The 22,790-nt window shown below is 42.3% G+C and overlaps 1 protein-coding gene across 1 annotated transcript in view; it reads right to left on the bottom strand.

The window, feature by feature from the left end:
• Positions 1–22,790, bottom strand: part of LOC136576556 (sodium channel protein type 2 subunit alpha-like) — a 200,256-nt gene that overhangs the window by 46,520 nt on the left and 130,946 nt on the right. Inside the window, exons 16-17 of the mRNA XM_066575925.1 lie at positions 21,978–22,337; positions 20,072–20,557 (exon numbers count right to left, since the gene is read on the bottom strand). Of these exons, the coding sequence (XP_066432022.1) occupies positions 20,072–20,557; positions 21,978–22,337 (846 nt within the window). The remainder of the gene's footprint in view (positions 1–20,071; positions 20,558–21,977; positions 22,338–22,790) is intronic.

Here is a 22,790-nt window from a genome sequence, read left to right as displayed (position 1 = left end):
TATACAATGACATAATAAACACACAGAATTCTCAAAACTATAGAGATGGTTCAATTTGTTCTGAAATTACTACACAATGGTGATTATGATTTCAAGACCTGGTATCAATCCGATCACAACTGATAGAAGCCTGGAGTTCATGACACTTGGAAGGTTGGGGACATATGCCATAATTGTATGTGTTGGTAGAACTCCTAAGATATACAGTAGAAGTCAAATGTTTGGACACACCTTTTCATCCCATAGTTTTTTGTGTTTTTTTTATTTTCTACATTGTAGATTCATATTGAAGACACAAAAACTATAAAGAAACACATATAGGATTAAGTAGTAAACCAAAAAATGGTAAACAAACCCGAATTTATTTTATAGTCTTTATAGTAGCCCCAATTGCTTTGATGACAATGTTGCACACTCTTTGCATTTTCTCAAGACGCTTTATTGTAGTACATATTTATTTATTCAACTTCTATTTGTATTTATGTTTATTGCTTGTATTACATTGGGCGCAATAGCCTGTATATACATCCCTATTTTATCCCCTATTAAAATCCATCTGGAAAAACCTACTTCACTTGTGGGAGCACCATTAATCTGTACTGCTGGTCTGGATTGGGGTTTTTTTGGTCCATAAAACCCCCACCTGTGAAGTAAGTTATTTTATATTATCATCCATGATCTTCTCCTTGGAGGGCTGGGGCCTTTTTCTTTTTACCTATTTTGCTGCTATAAGAATCTTCATGAGGAATTCACCTAGAATGACTTTCTAACAGTCTTGAAGGAGTTCCTAGAGGTGCTGAGCACTTGTTGGCTACTTTTCCTTCATTTACGAAAGGATCTCAATTGGGCTTAAGGCCCTTGTATACAGGCCGACAATCATTTGAATTTCCACGATCCAGTGAGAATCCAATTGATTATCATTCAGTGTCAATGCATGCCCTGAATGAACGACAAATGAGAATTCATTCACTTCTCATTTGTCGCTCATTTTAAGAACGCAGAAAACTGAATGATCGATCAGCTAGTGTGAACAGGCAGCCGTTCACTTATGAATGACTGCCTGCTTATTGTGAATGGTCGCGGCTGGTCCGTAACGATTCCCAGCCTGCTCTACCTCCATTCACTGAGGGATGATGATTCCTATCTAAAAGCAGAGGAACAATTATTGCTGGGACGATCTGTGGGGCATCTGTGTCTGACAGATCATCCCATGTAAAAGTACTCTTAGGCCGCCTGCAGACGGGCGGAAAATCTGCGACGGGATTTCCCACGGAATTTCCCACAGAATTTCCGCCCTTGGAAGCTGCCATAGGATTGAGTTAGCAAACGCAATCCTAGGCAGACGGCTACGGTTTGGCCGTGCGAAATCTCGCGCGGCAAACAAACTGCAGCATGTCCTATTTCAAAAACGTCACCCACCGTCCACCGGCTCCGGTCTGCGCATGTGCCGGCTGCCCGTCAGCCGGCACATGAAAGATCCAGAGCTGCGGGACGCGGGTGAGTACACGCTGCTCTCTGCAGGCGCTCGGGTCGGGTCCCGCAGCGAGAATTCGGCCTTGGGTTGTACAATTGTGCCATGTCGTAGCACTCAATCACTCTTCTTCTTGGTCAAATAGCCCTTGCTTAGTTTGGGGTCTCTATCCTGTTAAAAAACAAATAATGGTCTCACTAAGCGCAAACCAGATTGCACGGCTTGGTAGTCATACTAGTTAAGTGTGCCTTGAATGTTGAATAATCACCCAACAGAGTCCCCAGCAAAGTACCCCCACACCATTACACCTCCTCCTCCATCTGCTCAGCAACAAGAGGAAAATCTTTCAGCACTCTTTAAGTCGGATACTATATATTTTTTTTACTTTATTTAATCTTAAAAAAACAACATAGGAGCAAAAAAATAAATAAAAACAGAATGCTTTATTTCGCTCTGTGTAGAAACTTTTTCTGCGTCTCACAAAGACAGGACAGTTGGTACCAAAAATCTCAAATTTTGACTCATCAGAACAAAGCACAGATTTCCACTAGTCTAGCATCCATTCCTTGTGTTTCTTGGTCCAAGATATTCCTCTCTTCTTGTTGATGTTCCCCCATAATGGCTTCTGCAGCAATTCAACCATACCGGCCTGATTCTCATAGTCTCCTTTGAATAGTTGATGTTGAGATGTGTACTTGATCTTTGCGAAGCATGTATGTGGGCTCAAATCTGAGGTGCTACTATTTGCAGTTTTTGAGTCTGGTGACTCCAATGAACTTCTCTACAGGAGAGGTAACTCTGGTCTTCCTTTCTTGGGGTGATCCTCATAAGAGCCTGTTTCATCATAGGGTTTGATGGTTTGCATGACCACACTTCTCAGAAAACCTTCAAAGCTCTTGAAATTTTCTAGATTGACTGATCTTTACATCTTAAAATAATGATGGGCTTCCATTTCTCCCTTAGTTGCATGCCATAATGTGGATTAGAACAGTAGTTAAATAAAATTAAAAACACTTTATGGAATCGTGCACATACCCGACCTTTGCACAACACAACGGATGGTCTCAAACACATTAAGAAGGCAAGAAATTCTACAAATTACCTCCTGACAAGGCAACCATTCCAGCTGAGTACCTCAAGAAGCTGAGTGAAAGAATGCCAAGAACGTGCAAAGTTATCATCGAAGCAAAAGGGGCCTACTTTGAAGAATGTAAAATATTAAACATATTCCAGTTTAATGCTTAAAGGTGCAGCGCTGTTCAGCTCTATCATAAGACAGGTCAGTTCCTTCAGGAGTTGCTATTTTCCTGCTCTCTGAATATAGCAGAAAAAAGGCAACTATTTTTCTCTCTACATGTCTAAATTGGCATTTCTTTAATGAAATTCATTGTTATAAAATGAGATATTTATTAGTTTTGAATATATAAATCCTGAGATATAAATAAATGCTTAGCCTATATTCACTCAAGGCAGTGGAGGTGCAGTAAAAACCACACCAAAAACGGCATTGGCAAAACCATACACATTCTTGACACTATTTTGGATGCGGTGACAGTTTTTACTGCAATCATTGTGGCAAAAAGGGATGGAGTTTTATGTATATAAATATGTGTGTGTGTATGTATGTGTGTGTATATATATATATATATATATATATATATATCGTATATACTCGAGTATAAGCTGAGTTTTTCAGCACCAAAAAAATGTGCTGAAAAAGCCCCCCTGGGCTTATACTCGAGTGTGGTAAAAAGAAACAAAAACAACTCAATACTCACCTATCAGCCGGCATCTGTGTCGCCGGTGCGATGCTCCCCCCGGCAGTGCGGCTAGCTGCTGCATTCTTCTCCCCGCTGCCTTCTCCCTGGCTTGCTTTTGGCCTGTTAGTATCTCAGCAGCTGGCGCATGCGCATTGTGCACGCTCTCTGTAAACAAGGGTTCAACAGTGTAGAGAGGACCACACGTCTGCTTACTTGCCAGTAGATTACACGCCCCAAAAAGGGATATCTGCAGTGACATCCCATAAAGATAGGCAGGGACATGTTTAGAGGATGTCACTGGGCCTGGTTGATTCAGTGACATTATGAGTCATGTGACACGCCAAAAACCTGGTAAGTGTCCCCTATTTTGGTGGCCCCAGTAGTAATAGTGACCCCCATAGTAGCCCTAGTAGTAATAGCAAACCTCCCCTATTGGCCTGTGGCCAGAAAGCATCCCTACAGGCATTCCCCTCACCCAGCCTACAGTGCCGCCCCAACAGCGGCAGCAGCAGCTGCTGAGTCTGTGACCACTGACCTGAGTGTCTGTACTGTATACAGAGTGTCCCACGCTGACACCGGGGAGGAAAGGGGTGGAAGAGGTCAGCAGAGAATCTGCACTGCCGCCGCCGGACTACAGTTGCAGGTTGGATGAGTGAAATGCTTGTTAGGTTGCTGCACAGCCGCATAAAATGAGGTGGCAGGCTGGGCCTTGTGTTTGACAGGTGTGGTAAAGGTGGTCTTGCTCAGTGGTTGTGAACCACAACCAATTGTAAAGAGGTTATCCAACTTTTTAAAATTGATGGCCAATCTTAAGCATTGGCCATCAACATCTGACCAGTGGGTGTCCACTGCAGCCTCTTCCATGTTTACATCTAAAAACAAACCTGTTTGTACTCAGAATAATGTATTATTTATTGTGGCCATTCAGAGTACTATAGGTAAGTTCCATTCACTTCAGTGACACAAGCCTATAGTACTGGGAATGGCCATTAAAAATAATACATCGCTCTAAGTAGGAAGGAGCTGTGGCACTTACATTTACTTGGTCGGTGGGAAACCCAAGTGGTGGACCCCCACTGATCAGATATTGATGGCCTATCCTGAGGATTGGCCATCAATTTTCAAAAGTTGGATAACCCCTTTAAACACCAGACAGCCATCCCAATAATTATCACTGCTGTGCTTTCACACACTTTCACACAACAGCGATAATTGCTCACTGAATGGAGGCGGAGCGCACCAGAGATCTCTAGGCCACCCACCTATATTCAGAGTAAACAGGCAGTCATACATAGATGAACGAATGCCTGTTTAAATGGCAGTTGCTTGATTTTTAGGTGAGCTAAAACTCAAGTAACTGACAAGTGAGCGATTCTCACTCACTTTCCCTGTCGGGTCCCATGTTTGCATGGGACGACAGTCGCCCCTAATCGTTACTTTGAATGATTACTTGGGCAACTGTAAAAGTACCCCCATACCACTAAGGTTGGCCCTGGTGACGTCAAGAGTAGTTTAGATTGGTAGACAATGGCAATGCTAGGTATTAGACTGACAGGGTTCCAGAACCATCTTAAAAAACCAAAGACAACAAGGTAACTGTAAATAAAGACTCTACAAAGGAATTCTTTTTGTTGGGTGGAAACTGGTTTCAGCATTAATTAGACCTTGAATAAGCATACAATTAACCATTACTTTTCAATGGGTAAACCTCCACTTTTTGTTTTGAAGCAGAATGCCGACCAGAGGCAAATTCCTTAGGCAAGTCTACCTTCCAAGTTCAACTTTCCCATTTTCACTGTAATACCGCCAACTGTGACTTGAAGAGACATATAACCAACTCAGCTGAAAAGAAAACATTACCATAACCAGCAAAGTTTTGTCACCTCACCAACTCAACAAGTTAAATGCTTTCACTTTTGTCTGTTTTTTGTAAAAACCAAACAGCATTTTTTCTAGAACTTCCTTTTGTTAATTTTTCATTTTTCTTTTTTTTTATTATAAAACAAATAGTGATGTAGAAAAATTTAGCACAGGAGCAACAGTAGAGGGTGGCAAAGGATCCTACCAGAAGATGCCGCAAGAGAGAAGAGAGGTAAGCCCAACTCCTTCCTCTTAAACACTCTGGGGGATAATAGGAAGGGAAGGAAACACATAGAGAAGCCTAGGGAACCTCTTATCAATACTTACCTGCCAGGAATGGCGGCGGGAAGGCAATTAACCCCTTATGTGCATGTGTTGGTGAACTGAGAGGGAACAGAAAAAGGAGGCACAGCCACCACTCATCAGTCCGGAGGACACGCTCCCTAAGCAGTCTTATGCCTAGCATGACATAAAATATTGATCAAGATACAGAGATGCGTCTGGGCAAATGAGCCTTCTGATCCCTGTCAGGATGCAGACAGCACAAACTTTGTCTTGGTCACCTTTATCAGGGTTTTTGGGCCCTTTCATCGGGGCACCCACTAACAAAGGTGATCTTATAGCCGCGAGGTCTCTCGGGTCTGCTTAAGGTACCATTACACAGAGTGATCATAGCTAGAAAAAGAAAAAGCAAATTTGGGTGACAGTCGTCCCACGTACAAGCAGCTGCCAACAGGGTACTGGGTGATTTCACTTTCTCATATGTCTTGTTTTTAGATCACCCAAAAACTAGGCATTTATTGGGCTGTCCAGACAAGAGTTGCTCAATCTTACTGCCTTTTTACCGTGAATGTAGGGTGGAGTGATCTCCGGACCGCTCTACCTCCATTCACGGAACGACTACTGCTTCTTTGTAAAAGCATAGGAGCGATAGTTGCTGGAATGGCTGCGGGACCCTAATGCATCAGACAGTCGTCCCATGTAAAGATACCTTTAGCCAAGACTGGTTTGTTGAAAAAAAATACAAAAAACCACAAATACTGCAAAATTGGATTATAACTAAACACCACTTGCTATCCCACAGCCAATGCTGCAAGACCGACAGTAATTACCTTTTAATACAACAGCATTAAAACTGCTCAGAAAATGTGCTCAGGGGATTTTATATTCACTTGGCGGAGAGGATAGAGTAGTAATCCACTTAGATCCATCTTACTGAGTCCCCCTGTCTGTGTCTCTAACATACTCTACACATATTCAGCTCAAACGGGTCTTCGTAAGGAAAAGTACCTGCTGACTTACATATATTGCATTTGTAGTTGGTGCTGAAATCTCCAATAAGTACTTATATTTATGTGCTGTTCGTTGCTGATTAGTATACTGAGCTGTTATAATATTACTGTAAGCTCATTGTCAGCCTTTTTCTTTAAAAAAAATTGGTATTGGTGAAGATCGTGATACCAAACCAACATAATCCATTTCACCTATTTGTGCCTGGATATTTTTATTAGATTAAAGGGATTTTCCAAGTTAAGGGAAACCCCTGTTACCAGATCCCCCATGCCTTAAAATAAAAAATCAACAGTGACTCATCTCTTCCTGCTCCCCCGTTCATCCTCCGCCACTGATTCCGGTTTCTGCTGTCTGTTTATAGGCATCTTTGACGCCGTGTAACCTGCTGTAGCAGCCGATGACAGCACTCAGCCATGAATGCTCAGTGCTGTCATTGGCTGCTGCAGGTTGTTTGTAGATGGGCTCAGCATCTAAAGTGATTTCACAGGGAGACCTAAGTTGGTGGCGGAGGAGAAATGGGGGCTGTGGAGAGGTGAGTAACTGCAGATTTTTTTATTTTAAGGTAACAAGAGTTTCCTTTAGGCCTCATGTCCATGGGCGGGTTGGACCCTGCTTGCGGGATTCCCGCAGAAGAGTTCGACCCGATGCCAGGCCTGCTTACCTGTCCTGCGTATTCTCTTGTGCTGCCAATGTGCTGGCGATGCCACGCTGTCACTATGGCGATGACACGGCCTCTTCTGCTGTGAATGTGCCGGCCAGTGCATGCAGAGTTGAGAGGACGCCGTGTTGTCGCCATAGCAATGACGCGGCTCTTGCGGCCATTCCGCAATGATGATTGCGGAATAGCCATGGTACAGATGGCTGCCATTGAATTCAATGGAAGCCGGCCATGCATAACCCATGCCGAATTGCAGAATGCTGCGCTTTCCTTTCCGTGAGCGAGAGGATAATTTGCTGATTGCTGATCATAGAATCAAAGAATTATAGAGTTGGAAGTGACTCAACCCCCTGCTCAGTGCAGGATTCACTAAATCATCCCAGACAGATATTTGTCCAGTCTCTGTTTGAACACTTCCATTGAAGGAAAACTCACCACCTCCTGTGGTAACCTGTTCCACTCATTGATCACCCTCACTGTCAGAAAGTTTTTTCTAATATCTAATCTGTGTCTCCTCCCTTTCAGTTTCATCCCATTGCTTCTAGTTTTTCCGTGTACAAATGAGAATAGGGCTGTTCCCTCTGCACTGTGACAGCCCTTCAGATATTTGTAGACAGCTATTAAGTCTCCTCTCACCCTTCTTTTTTGCAAGCTAAACATTCCTAGATCTTTAAACTGTTCTTCATAGGACATGATTTGCAGACTGCTCACCATCTTGGTAACTCTACTCTGAACTTGCTTCAGTTTGTTGAAGTCTTTTTTAAATTGGGGTACCCAGAACTGAATACAGTATTCCAGATGAGATCTAACTAAGTAGGAGTAGAGGAAGATAATTATCTCACATGATCTAGACCACAAATGTCAAACACAAGGCCCAGGGGCTGAATCCAGCCCGCCGCCCCATTTTATGGGGCCTGCAAACCTATGGCAAACATGTCAGGGGAGGCACACAGAGCCTTCTCTGCCAACGGCCACTCACCCCTGTAGTGATTATCAGCCGGGGTGCCACATCTCACCGCTGGTAATCATGCAGCGACGCTGATCTTGGTGCACACTCTGACATCAGTGTGCAGCTGGGATCCTCCCCCCCAAGTCTTCTCCTCCTTAGTTCCGCAGGAGAGGACAAGAGAGGAAGCATTGTGCACCCATAAGGAGCTGTCCTGACTACAAGGAGGAGGTAAGTATATGGGCTGGGGGGTGGGGCAATTATCATTGTGGCTACTCGATGAGGAGGAGAATAATGAAGCTCTGGTAGCGCAAGCACACCAGCACTCCGTTCACATTCAATGGGACTATGAAATTCTCGAACAGCCCCATTTCCATCAGCCTCATTAAAATGAATGAAGTGCAGACCAAGCATGTGCAACCAGTGCTCCACTCAGAGTGACGTCACTGTGGGGGGAGAAGTAACAGCATTGCAGGACATGGGAGTCCCGTTCTTGAGATCAGCGGATGTATCAGTAGTAAGAGTCCCACTCAGAAATTCTGATACAATGCCTTTAAACAGTGGCTTTCGCTGACACTGCTTATTTGTCATTTCAATAGCTTTACAATTAGTTTTTTTGTGTGTTAAGATAACAATACCTTTTCCGTGGCTTAATGGAAACCTGTCAACAACTACAAACTAAGTTATGGTGCTCACAGGACAGGTCCTGAGGAGTCTAGGGATGTGGAGTTCCCATGTTGTCACCCATGGAAGTTGGTATGTAGACAGTGCGGACTCATCTTTGCAGGCTGTGTGCATGCACATACATTGTTCTCTATGGCTGTACACATGCACAGCATGCAGAGATGAGTCCGCTGCACTGTCTACATACTGATTTCCATGGGTGACAGCGTGGGAAAGGGGAGCCTGTTAAGTATGCAAAGAACATCCCTGGACTCCTCTGGACCTGTCTAACTTAATTTATGTTCCTCATAGGTGATGACACGTTGCCTTTAAGAAAAGATAATTTGTTGCAGAAAGTTAAACTTTGCTATTTCTGTAACCCGGGCAGATTTTGCTATGCAGCAGACATAGACTTGCAGCAAGATCCGTGGAGGAGTATCTAGACTTACCCTAATGCTTCCCATCATTGTATCCTATCATGTAATTTTAACCGATATTATAGGACTATGCACCTGACAAACCTAAGCATGCAGATTTTACATAGGTCAGCTCAAATACCTGTCCTCTATGAAGCAGCTGTTGGCTGTATATTACAGCTGACATGTGCTATTGATAGCAGGAGAACAGCTATAGTTAAATAGGGTAAACGGTACATCTGCACCAGGTCCCCCGGCAGCACTGGGCCCCCTAGCAGTGGCACCACTTTCAACTGTATCCACTGCCTAAGGATGCATGTACAGTTGAAGAGCATTGCTGGGCTCCAAAAGTAATTCAATAACTAATGCTCACCTCTAGTCCCACACTCTCCATTCACTTATCGGTGCACTGGTCACATGCTCGTTTAACCATATGACCACTACAGCCAACACTTGTCTCAATAAAATTGAGACCAGTGATTGGCTGTTTTACTCATGTGCTTAGACAGGCATGTAACCACTGGACCAACAATTGAATGGAGATAGTGGAGTAGCTGGACCAGGAAGTGCAGCCTGCAGGGTTTCAGTACCTGGCCAATCCTGATAGGCTTTAGGTTATTTAAAGCAACCTCTTCCACTGGAGAGTGGTTAAGAAATTAGTCTCTTAGCATGTGAAGATGTTAAAGAGGTTTTGTCTGATCTCTTAGTTTTGACCCCTGCCTGTTTGACTCAGCTTTCCTAACCTTTCTGCTCCTGACCTTGCTTTTATTGGAATATGCTTTCCGTGTTATAGAAAATCCTCTGCAAGAATTCTGCTTGCCCTGACTTTTTTTGCTTTTTTCTTTGACCACATATTTGTCTACACTCTCCGTTACCACAGTGTGGAAGTTCTGACTCAATTGTATCAGCTGCTTCCTAACCAAACTCCTTCAAGAACAGATAACGACTGGTGAGGTTCAAGGCTGAAAACCAGGGTACTGCCCTTAGATTTAGCCCCAAGACAAATTTGTTCTGAGGAACAGTGGCTCCATATCCGCTCTCGTGACAGTTAGAAGTAGACTACCAGGGAAAGCAAGTCATAATCTGGCCTGAGCCCTCTATGCCCATGATTTGGCATATACATTTGCAAAAAGTGTACTTTCAGAGAGGTACATCATCATATGTGTCAGCTTCATTCTGGTGATTCATGAGGGCCTCAGTGATTGAACCCTCCACGATTAGACATTGATGCTGTATTCTAGTGATACGCCATCACTGTTTTTACTAAGAAAACCTTTTTAAGAACGCATGTTCTTTCTGATTTCTCTCAAGAGCAGTTTTGGTAACCTGGTATAGATCTAAATCACCAAATATAACCATACCTCCTACCTACCTGATTTGAAACTTATCTGTATATATGGGGAAATTGATGTCAAACTAAAAGACATCAGACTAGATGTTGTCTTGAAATGTAATGCACCTTTAAGACTTTGAACCTCTAACTTTAAGGAATAATATATTTTTCATAAGATATTTAAAATGTTTTTTTATATGTATTGTAAAGACCTTTTTAAAAAAAAAAAAAAAAAAAATTACTCATCCTTTTTATTTATTTCTCACCATAATTTTAGCTTCTCCCCTGTGTCTTCCACTAGAAAAATTTCCCTCAAACACTACCACTTTTAACATTTTCTTCTAGAAAGTCTCCTTTTTGTGTCTATATACATTAACAGTAAGTTAACCATTAGATCCCAACAAGGACTGATATACAAGGATCATGTAAAAATTATTGGCAAATATGTTAGCATTTGCACAGAATATATTTGGATGACAGGAAACATATCACATACCCTCAAAATATTCTTCCACTTCCAGATCTTTGTAAGGCGTATGACACCGTCAGCATCCCTGCTGTTGTCAATGGTCCTCGGAGAGCACCCTATATCTGCCTCAATTTCTTCCCTCATTTTGAAACTGCATCTGTGCAGAGGCTCCTTCACTTTCCAGAACAGGTCAAAGGCATACAAACTCATGTCTGGAGAGTAAGAGAGATGATCCAACACCTCCCAACTCCATCTTCGAAACAGTTGGCTCACAGTTGTGGCCACATGACTGCGAGAATTGTTGTGCTGGATGATCAGCGAATTCAGCGAGTTGGTCTCTTGTGATGCAATGCCAAAAGAAGACAGTGTTTCAAGAAAGAAAGGTAATACTGGATGTTCACAGTAACATGAAGAGGAACAGCGTGTGACAGCATCACACCCTCGTAGTCATAAGCAACAATAAGCATTACCTTAACATTGCTCAATGCCTGCTTGAATTTCTTTGGCTAGAAGGAATGTTGGTGCCCCCACTCAGAAGAATATTGTTTCAACTCAAGCTTGTAGCACCATGCCCATGTTTTGTCAATTGTGATAAAGCGTCTGAGAAAAGATTCTCCTTCTCTTTCATACTGAGGCAGATGGGATGTAGACGCTTTTATTCAGTGCCAAGCTTGAACCTCAGAAAGGTTGTGTGAAACCCATCTGCTAGCGACGTTTTGCATATGTCAGGTGTACTGTCAGAATCGTATGTAAAGATGAGATGCTTATCTCGGCAGCCAAATCTTTGCACGTCCATCATCGGTCTTCTTCCAGCAGCAGGCAGACTTAAGCAATGTAAGATTCGTCCATGGCTGTCACAGGCCTGCCAACTCTAGTCTCATGTTTGATACTATCACGTCCCTCCTTTAACGCTGCTACCCACATCTTGCCGAGCTCGCCACATGCTTCTCGAAGGCCTTGGTGACACTCTTGCGCATTTCTACCATGAACAACCTGAATTTTCACGTTGAGAGAACATTATGTTATACGGCAGTATTTGGTGAGCTGGTGTCATTTGATGGGTGCTGACACTTTTTGGTTGGCTGAAGAAGTATGAACGATACTATCGATAACACTAGTGACCTCTATTTTCATATTAAATACCACATTTTTTCTGATATTGTTAAACTGCAAATATAGCAAGGTGTTGGCAATAATTTTTACATGACCCAGATGTGGAAGCTATAATACCCGAAATGGGTACAATAAGTCACGAGCCAATGCTCTGCATATGTATGACGAATGTAGACAATGCATCCTAACTACTGTATATCAACAGACTTGGCAGATGTTATTGACAGCTTCTCGTTTCTTTGGTATGCACAACATAGAAGAATTTGTACCGATCCTTCTGACAAGTGCAAATACTGAAAATGACAAGCCATTTCACATAAGGACAGATGTTCCCCTGAAGTACTTCTATTACCAGACACCAAACATGTAGGTGCTGTGCTGCCCATGTCAAAAAGATATAGGGGGAGATTTATGAAACTGTCTAAAAGAAAAACTGTCTTAGTTGCCCATATCAACCAATCACAGCACAGCTTTAATTTTGTATTTTGCTACGGGCCATGTTTTAAGGATTTCTCATAGAAAGAAAGGTTAGAAAAGCCTCAAAACATGACTTTTGTTCCTTAAGGATCAGAATTTAGGAACGCCATAGTCCAGCATATAGTAAATAATTATGATTATTGTTTCAGAGATGTCTCATTTCGGGATGTGCGGTAAGATTTTTTTTTTTGGGGGGGGGGGCGGGGGGGGAGTCAAGTAAACAACAATTCTCATAAGATATCAGTGACCTCCAGTTATGTCATAGCGGAAAAGATGTGGGAAAGGTATTCAGGTGTGGGTGGACAATAAAAAAACTTACATAATTATGGTGGGTGATAAAGTCTTAGATAAGTATTATATAAAGCTATGACTTTTTCTATATTGATTTCACTAAAAGCAATTCCTAAGAGAAATGTAATTCCCTACTTGTCTCCGGTTAGAAGATCTTAACGTTTTACTCCATATACTAGGGCTTTAAGAAACCTATTTTATATTATTTCAGCATTAATAGGACATAGTAGGTTTAATTCAATAGAACAGACCCCGTCAGTATATCGGTAAATATAAGAAACAATTGTCTGTCCATCACATTATTTATTTCCCTTAGAACCCGGGGGTGTATGCCATCGGGACCCGGTGATTTGTCTATTTTAATCTTTTTAAGGCGGCTCTGCGCTTCTTCCTGGGTTAAATTGGTGACATATAATAGAGTGTTTGTGTTATCACTCTGCATCTCATCTGACATTTCCTTTTTCTCTATGAATACACTGGAGGAAAAACTATTTTAGAGATTTGCTTTCTCCTCATCACAATTTTTCTTACATTATTTATTAAAGGGCCAACACTTTCAGCATTAATCGTTTTACTATTTATATAGTTGAAGACCAGTTTAGAGTTAGTTTTACTCTCTTTGGCAATGATTCTCTCCATTGCCATCTTTGCTGCTTTTATCTGCTTTTTACATAAATGTGCTTTTTCCTGATAGGTTTTTAGTGCTTCTTCGCTGCCTTCTTGCTTAAGTAATTTCTTTTGGTTGTTTATTGCCCGTTTCATCTTTTTATTAAAGGGGTTGTCTCGCGGCAGCCAGTGGGGTTATACACTTCTGTATGGCCATATTAATGCACTTTGTAATGTACATCGTGCATTAAATATGAGCCATACAGAAGTTATTCACTTACCTGCTCCGTTGCTAGCGTCCCCGTCGCCATGGATCCGTCTAATTCTGATGTCTTCTTGCTTTTGTAGACGGTCTTCTTCCTGGTGAATGGGGCCGCTCGTGCCGGAGAGCTGGTCCTCGTAGCTCCGCCCCGTCACGTGTGCCGATTCCAGCCAATCAGGAGGCTGGAATCGGCAATGGACCGCACAGAGCCCACAGTGCACCATGGGAGAAGACCCGCGGTGCATCGTGGGTGAAAATCCCGGCGGCCATCTTGGTGAAGGAAGAAGAAGGAAGACGTCGCAGAGCGGGGATTCGGGTAAGTAATAAAATTTTTTTTTTAACACATCCTTTGGGGTTGTCCTGCGCCGAACGGGGGGCCTATGGAAAAAAAAAAAACCCGTTTCGGCGCGAGACAACCCCTTTAAGCCACATTGGTTTCCACCTATTCCTAACCCTTTCATTCCTGTAATATATGAACTACTCGTAATGAGTATTTCTTGATGCTTTTAAACATTTCCCATTTACTGTCTGTACTCTTATTTTTGAGGACATTGTTCCAGTCAATAAGGTTAAGAGCATCTTTGGGCCAATCAAACTTTGCCTTCCTAAAGTTTAGTATTTTTATAGTTTCCTTTAAACGTCTTATTGAAAAAACAAGTGGAAATTTATTTTATTATTGTCACTATTTCCCAGATGCCCCCCAACTTGCACCTCTGTTATTCTTTCAGATCTGTTGGTCTGAATTACCTCATTCGATCGAAATGGCCGGCCCTCTAGTTGGGTACTATAGAAGTTGGGTAAGGTAATTGTCTTTAGTAATTGACAGAAACCTGTTACCTTTATGAGATCCACAGGTTTCGGCTTCCCAGCTTATATCTGGATAGTTAAAGTCCCCCATAATAATTACCTCATTGTGATTTGCTGTTTCATCTACTTGCTTCAATACTAGATTTTCAGCAGCTTTTGTTATGTTTCGTGGTCTATAGAAAACCCCTACGAGGATTTTATTATTATTTTTCCATCCACGTATCTTTACCCATTGAGACTCCCCATGTTCATCTCTCTTACATATTTCTACAATACGCTGCATTATTTTTTTCTTTGATTTATGGGAGAAGCCCTGGATGGAGCAACCTGGCAAAAAGCTGAGCACAGCCTTATGAGTATATCAAGTTCATCCCCCAAATTACGAACTTCACATCTCAGGTATGATTTCAAAATTGAATATAGTAAATGCATCAAATTAAGGGTTCATTCCAATCAGCGCTAAGGGGTTTTGTTTTCTTGCTCCATTTGGGGAGCAGGAAACTGATAAGCTGTGATCAAACGGACATGTCTTATGACGGAACTGAACGGTGCCAAACAGACCCCACTGACTATAATGGGGTCTGTTCGGTTACTAGCTGGCATTTTACAGAACAAACTGGTGCAGCATGCTGCGCTACTTCATCCTTTTCTTAGTGGAAATCAGCGGCGGAGGTACAAAATGGGACTTCCAATGCTGATGTGAAAAAGATCTAATCCAACAAAAAGGATTTCAATGCAACCTACCAAATTAATCCGACATTTTTACGCCTGGATGCTGTAATGTGTAAAGGCTGCGTTCACGCTTGACATTTTTGGTGCATTTTTGAACTGCAATTTAAAAAAATGCATTAAAAATGCATGTGGTTTTTAAAAATACACATAGTTTAAGGAAAAAAAAAGAGATCCGTATTTAAAAAAAAAAAATGCATGCATTTTTACATGAATTTTTTAAAAAACGCACAAAAAAACCCAAATGTGAACACAGCCAAAGGGTATGTTCATAGGGTGGATTCCACTGCATAACTTTCCACATGGAACCTGCATGTAAAACCGTGGCAGAAGTCCATGGCTATTCTGTCGCAGTTTTTGCCACGGAACCCGCAGCTGGTTTTACTCTGTCCATGGGCAAAATCATCATGAAGAATTATGGATGCATTTTCCTACAGATCCACATGTTACATGTTACTTCTTCATGTGGATCCACACAGAAATGTGGCGAAAATCATCATGTGGATTTTGTGTGTGGATCTGTGGCATAATAGCCATGTATTTCTGCTGCGGTATTACAGGCGGATTCCGTGTGGAAAATTCTGCAATGGAATCCGCTGTGTGAACATTCCCTAAGGCCTTGAACTGATAGCAGCCTGGGTCAGATGAGATGGGGAGAGGAGCAGAAGGCCCAAGGTCCATCCATAAGCTGGGCACAGGAGTTTGATTGTAGAACTCACCTAACGCACAGGCAGATAAATGTTTAGGTAACAGGCCCGCTGGTGTCATATCATGTTGCCCTGTGGTGCTGCCTGCTGTCCCCATGTGTGCGCCCCCCCCCCTCTGTAATAATAGTCCTCCTGCAGTCACATTTTTTTATAATGCTGCACTGCCTATCAGGCTATGCAACAGTGTACAGTACAGCCCGACTCCTATCATCTCCCCTAACTACGTGCTCTAAGCACGGGAGATGGGAGGAGGAGTCAAGCTGTTTTGTACACAGCTACATAGCCTGACAGGTAGAGCGGCGTTATAAGAAACGTGACTACATAACCATCGGTACAGAGGCTTGGGGGGACGGCAGGCAGCCGATAGCAGTCACTGTGATGAGGGGGCCTCTGGGCCCCCTTGACGTAATGGCCCAGTCACAGTTATGACCCCTGCGACCCCTATAGCTACCCCACTGCTCTCAATTACTGAATTGCCCTTTAGAAGTATATAAAAGTAGTTTGAAGAAAGAAAACAAAAAACTAAAATTCTATTACTAAATATTTCACTGAGAGGACTATGAGCGTTCCAGGTATGGGAGTTATGGGCATATTTGAAGCATAATTTTTAGGAATGTATGGGTACATACACGTCAAGGCGAACAATAATAGATGGGTACCTAGCTCTATAGACACTTCTCTTTAGGCTAAAAAGCCTTCACATGAGTGGGAAAGCTGGATACCTGTCATCACCTTGACGTGGCAGATGGGCATACACTGCATTTTTATGCAGTTAGTACAACAACCTATTAAGCATTTGTTTGCAGATATTAAGTGTGTGAGGGTGCTGAAGCACATGTTTGATCGTATTTGAAAGACCTCTGAGCGAATTTGTATGGCGATCCCCCTGCAACAATATTTCAGCAAAGAACTAAGCGTTCAGCGACTGTCATCCATACGTTTCAGTGACTTCTCTGAGTAACAATCTGAAAGGTAAATGCTCAGCGCAAAGGCACCCTAAGGGCTCATTCACACGGGCATATTTTTGCACAGTATTCAACGTGCATAATAAGGAGTGCTCAAGCCTGCATATTACAGACCAATAAGGCCCATTGAAGTCAATGGGAATGTGTAAATATGCAGTGAATACGCATGATCCATGTGTATTTATAACCTATTTATGCAGGAAATCAATGGGACATGCTCGCGGAGATGGCAAAGGAGATTACACTTAGTAAATGTGATATAAAAGAACACATATGAACATTACAGGATTTTGACTCACTCACAGTAACCATGTGATTGATCAATGGGGACCCAGAATATAGGGTTAATTGCTTGGTCAAGAATACGCATTTTAGCTGCAACTGTGACTAGTACAAAGAACTACTCTGGAACAATGATATAATGGAAAACAAATTTTAAATAACATTACCTTTGTTATGAACATCAATCACCACGCACAGATCCAACCATAGTTGTTGTTACGTCCAACCAGAATATACTATTTATGTCTTTGAGGGACAGATATACACCCATATACATGCTGGTAGCACAAAAAACAATAAGGAAACACAAAATAGCAGGGAAAGGCCCTGAAGGCCTCTATCTATAAGCAGGGTAACCGCCCTGATGAGGGCAACTCAACGTCAGGAACCAGGGACAACCCTGCCTGCCTCTAGGGGTGAAAATGGAATGTGACAATTGTAAGATGGAACACACAATAAAGGAACCAATACAGCAGGGCACAGGATGTAACAATACTTCAGAATGAGTAGAAATAAACTGCTGCCTCATCAGGTAGATAGCAGGAACAGAGACATAAACAGATCTCTAGCATCTTCTGATTGATTGGCCAGCTGGGGAAACCACTTTGCCACCAACCAATCAACCCCCACACCAGCAGAGAGCAGTGCACATATCGCAGTCCAGTGCCAAATGACAGGGCGCATGCGCAAGGATCACACAGACTGGGGCTGATGTCGAGACGTCACCCTGGACCCAATCCCGAGCTGCGGCCGCTGTGCCATAACAGTTGTGTGAGAACTTTCCTCATATTATCAGTATGTGCCGTGTTGTCTCCCTGTATCATGCAGTTGTGCTCCAACCTCCTGCTCTTCTTTTATTTGAGTCTAAGAAACAGTTTAAAGGGGCATTCCATATTCAGCAATTACATCTTTCTCTTTTTGTGTAAATGAAAAGTTGTACAATTTTTCGATACACCTTTTGTCAACTCCCCGCAGCTTTCAGTATCTCTGCTAGTTGTCATTCCGTAGAACCTTCACTGCTTACTGCCAGCAGATCCCAATCAGTCCTGATCATATAATAATGGCATAGGTGCACAGTTGTTAAAAGACACAGCTGTGATAACTGTTCTTTAATGATCTGCACCCTTGTGTCCATTACACAATCAAGATTTGTATCTACTTGTACCGAAAAATTATTGCTCCTACTTAGTGACAGGAAGCAGAGATCTTAAAAACTGTATGGAATTTGAACTGTGAATATATTGAAAAATGTATTGCCAAGATGTAATTCCCCTTTAATTCCTGCAGCTTTTGAAGCAACCATGGTGCTATAATGTTGGCTAGTTTCAAACGTGTTACAGATGGCATTACAACCGTCATCAGTATTTCATCTGGAGTTGTCTTTGTATTGGTTTTATTTTCTACAGGGCAAATGCAGATCAGTAATTTGGCTAATAGAAAATATTAGCAATACAGAGGCCAAAGCAGACAAAAATAGGTCATGCTGTGTTCTTTAAAATACTACCACGTGAATAGATGCATAGATTTACATTAGATCCATATTATGATCCACAGGCCAAATACAGAGGTAAAATACACTCGTCTGAAAGTGGCCTAAATCAGAGTCACCCCAGTCTTATGAAAATGCATAACCTCTGCGTGAACTGCTCTTTTACTTTCCCATTCCCTTTTCTCTGTGGTTTTCTCCGTAAGTTTTGGAATAAATTTGAGTCTGATCTAGAGAAACCTGGAAATTAAAAGCTGGAAGAATCCAATATCTCGAAGAACGTTTGCACTTTACTTTTAACAGCAAACCCCAGGGGAGCCCCTACCATGAGGCAACTTGATACTGCTGCCTCAGGCGGCAGTCTGCAGGACTTCAGAGGGGCAGCACAAGGGTTACCACCCAGATGGTAATTATCTTTAATCATTAATGGCAGGTAAATAATTGCCAGCTGCGAATCAGTTGGGCAGCAACCCCACAAGCATTCCCTCACCCATCCAGCAGCTTTGGTCTGACAGCGTCTGTGCTTGAGTATGTAACTCCTAACCTTGCGCATAGATACTGACCTGTACGCAGTGCAAGCAACAAGGATAAGTTGGGTTCTCAGCAGCAGTCGCTGGCGGAACGGAGTTGCAGGCTGAGTGAGTGACTTGCTTGTTGGGTTACTGTCAGAGGCCAATAATGGGGCACTATTACTGCTGGGACTAATATAATGGTCACTATTACTACTGCGGCCACTATCGGTGTCGCTATTATTACTGGGGCAACTATGGCAGTCACTATTACTACAGAGGCCACTAACAAGGTCACTGTTAATACTGGAAACACTAAGAGGGACACTATTACTACTGGGCCACTATGGGGGTCACTTTTACTACTGGGTCCATTAACAGGTTCACTATTATTAGTAGGACAACTATGGGAGTCAGTAGTACTACTGGAGTCCCTATTGGAGTCAATAAAATCAGTGGGTCCACTAAAAGGGTCACTATAACTACTAGTGTTATTAAGAGGGTCACTATCACTTTTAGGGCCACTAATAGGAGGGCTACTACTGCAGCCACTATGGGGGTCACTATTAATGCTGGAGCTACTAAAACCATCACTATAACTACTGAGGCCATTCAGGGGGTTGCTATTACTATTGGGGTTACTAAGGGGGCACTTACAATTGGGACCACTACTGGAGGCACTATTACTCTGTCACTTTAGATAAGAGTCTCAATGGTTCAAATGTGTGTTTGGAATCTTGTGTGTTGGCACTTTCAATGCTTGTTAAATGAGTGCTTTTTTGCGTGGTAGGGGTGGCACCATTTCACATTTCATCTTAGGCAGCAGAAAAGCTTGGGGCACACCTGGCAATACCCAAGAATCGGCTTTTAGAGATTAACACACACCAAAATCAACATAAAACAAACCATTAAAGGATTCAAATGTAGTAAACTGACCATCAAAAAGAAAATGAAACAGCAAATCTTACCTCTTTGCTCTCATCAAGATCTGATTCACTGCTAAATTCTTCTGTATTCAGGTTTTCAAAATCAGATTCTCCGACAGCGATAGGTACAGTGACAGTGAGGCTTGGGTTATGTATAAAGGACATGTAATCACTTTCATCAATGATGTATTTCTCAACGCTGCTACCGATTCCACTTGTGGCAGTAGTCCCATTCCCGTCCTTCAGATAGTCAAAATCCTTGCTGATTTCCACGGTGGTGTGATTGGATATGCAGCTGTCTTTTTGGTTTTGCATGTCTTCTAGAGGTTTATTTTCCTCTAATTCCTTCTTCTTCTTGACAAACGCATTCTCCATAAACTCCCGCGTGCTCTTCTTCACGTAGGCTATACCGTTGTGCATTCTGGCCACAGCAATTTGTATATTATTCATTTCCTCATCATCGTCTGTAGCAGCAAGATTGTCAGAACTAAATGAGCTTAGCAGCAAGGCTAAGAACAGGTTTAACACCTACGGAAGCAATTAAAAGATAAGACAACATATCAGGAGTTTGCAATATTGTTATGAATATAAACTAAATAACGTATTATTTAAATGGCCTGTCCGACTGTCGGAATATTTTTTTTTTTACTACAGCAGCAAATGTGTTTAATAAAACAGACATACTTACCCATTCTTTTCCCTAGCAATCCAGCGCTGCAACCCACGGTCCTTCCAGTCTTAGGAATGGCTACCACTTGACCGCTGCAGCCAATTAGAAACTGCGGCAGTCAGGGTCTGTTTCCCTGACATCATGGCTCCTAGCATCTGAGAGGTGATGTCAGCAGAAGGTCACGTGACCTCTCTTGTCTCTGATTGGATGCAGCAGTCAGGCTGTAGCTATTTCTAAACAAAGAACAGGAGGATCGCAGAGATGCACTGCAGGATCGCCGAAGAGGAGGATAGCTAATCACCATTAATTTTGTTATTTAAACACATTTGAAGTTAAAAAGTAGCCCGACAACCAGGCAACCCCTTAAAGTGTTAGTAGAGGAACAATAGTCCTTTTAGATTTAAGGTCAGATTGGCCCACTAGACGATTTGGGGAACCTCCAGTGGATCCCAGGCACACCTGATAACTTGGACCCCTCCCAGAACATGGACATCAAAGTATACAGCCTACTTAAAACCACACACTTCATACCATGGCAGCAAAGGATTAGCGTTCCTCCATTCATATATAATGCTATGCAAAAGTTTTAGTCAGGTGTGAAAAAAATGCTGCAAAGGAAGATTTTTTTCAAAAATAAAAAGGTGTCTGATTGGCTCCAAATTTATTCTGCAGCAGGACAACAACCCCAAACATAAAACCAATGTCATTAAGAGCTATCTTCAGTGTAAAATAAAAGGAGTCCTGGAAGTGATGATATGGCTCCACAGAGCCCGGATCTCTTGAGCAAGCTACTACTACAGAAGATCTGTGCTCAGTTCTCCAAGATGTTTGGAATAACCTCCTTATTCCACACCTGCCTAAAACGTTTGCACAGTACTGTACTTTGGACATCAAGGCATAGTCTCCCCTTCCAAACCCATGTACCGTAGAGAAGGGCATAGAATTAACCATTATTTGCATACACTGGAAACACCCCCAACCCCACCTTCTTTGGCTTCTTATGGATTTTGGGAGCAATTCCGCTGATGCCAGAACCGAAACTCCCTAACAATGTGGATCAGCTATTTCCCAACCATGCATGTTCCATTTAAGAATATTTATAAAATACAGTCAATGATACTACGTTGACTTCAAATAGCCAGACTTTATGGTGTCCATTGGTGTAGATTAGCTCTAGCACACTGCATACGCCCCTTCAAACTCAATGTCTGAAGCACAACATGCCATGTTGAGGAAACTTTACAACTGCAGCAATATTTTTCTAAATAAATTACTTACCACTAAATTTCCGATGACCATCACCATCATGAACACTGTTAGGCACATAGACTGTCCCGCCACTTCCATACAGTCCCACATGGTTTCAATCCATTCTCCACATAGGACTCGGAAGACAATCAGGAAGGAGTGGAAGAAGTCATTCATATGCCAGCGAGGAAGAGTACAAGTATCAGGAGAAATCTTACAAACACATTCCTTGTAGCTTTTACCAAACAGCTGCATGCCGACCACGGCAAAGATGAACACTATGATGGCCAACACCAAAGTCAGGTTTCCTAAAGCTCCCACAGAGTTACCGATGATCTTAATCAGCATGTTGAGGGTCGGCCACGATTTTGCCAATTTGAAGACACGAAGCTGAAGAGGAAAAAGACATAAGTATTAATCTTGGTATTATTTGCTCTATTTCAACTACATTGTATACAATGCCATAAAAATATTCACCCCATAAACTTTACTTGTCTTAGGATGTAGTTACAATGAATCACGGGTTAAATCGGCTTTACAAATATTAGCAGCGCAATCTTTCCCTCTCCTTATCTGCATAACTTCTGTTTTTATATGCTACAGCTGACACTATGAAAGGACCTTGTTCTGGTCGTGCTAGAGTTAGAAGGTCACCGGACAAGTCTGCCAAAACAGGCTACCATGATTGCGACAGCAATATTATGAGAGGTGATGTGTTTAAGGACAGTATTGACAGTGGAAATATATTTTCCGCACAATATTCTCCATGCTTAAAATAAAGCTGTGGCTGATCCCCACCTTTTTACCTACAATATCCTTGCAACTTCCTTATTTAGTGGTTCA

The sequence above is a fragment of the Eleutherodactylus coqui genome, chromosome 8 (assembly GCF_035609145.1).
Source record: "Eleutherodactylus coqui strain aEleCoq1 chromosome 8, aEleCoq1.hap1, whole genome shotgun sequence".
Taxonomy (NCBI): domain Eukaryota; kingdom Metazoa; phylum Chordata; class Amphibia; order Anura; family Eleutherodactylidae; genus Eleutherodactylus; species Eleutherodactylus coqui.
Note: the sequence above shows the minus strand (reverse complement) of the source record. Positions and strands in the feature narration are given on the sequence as shown.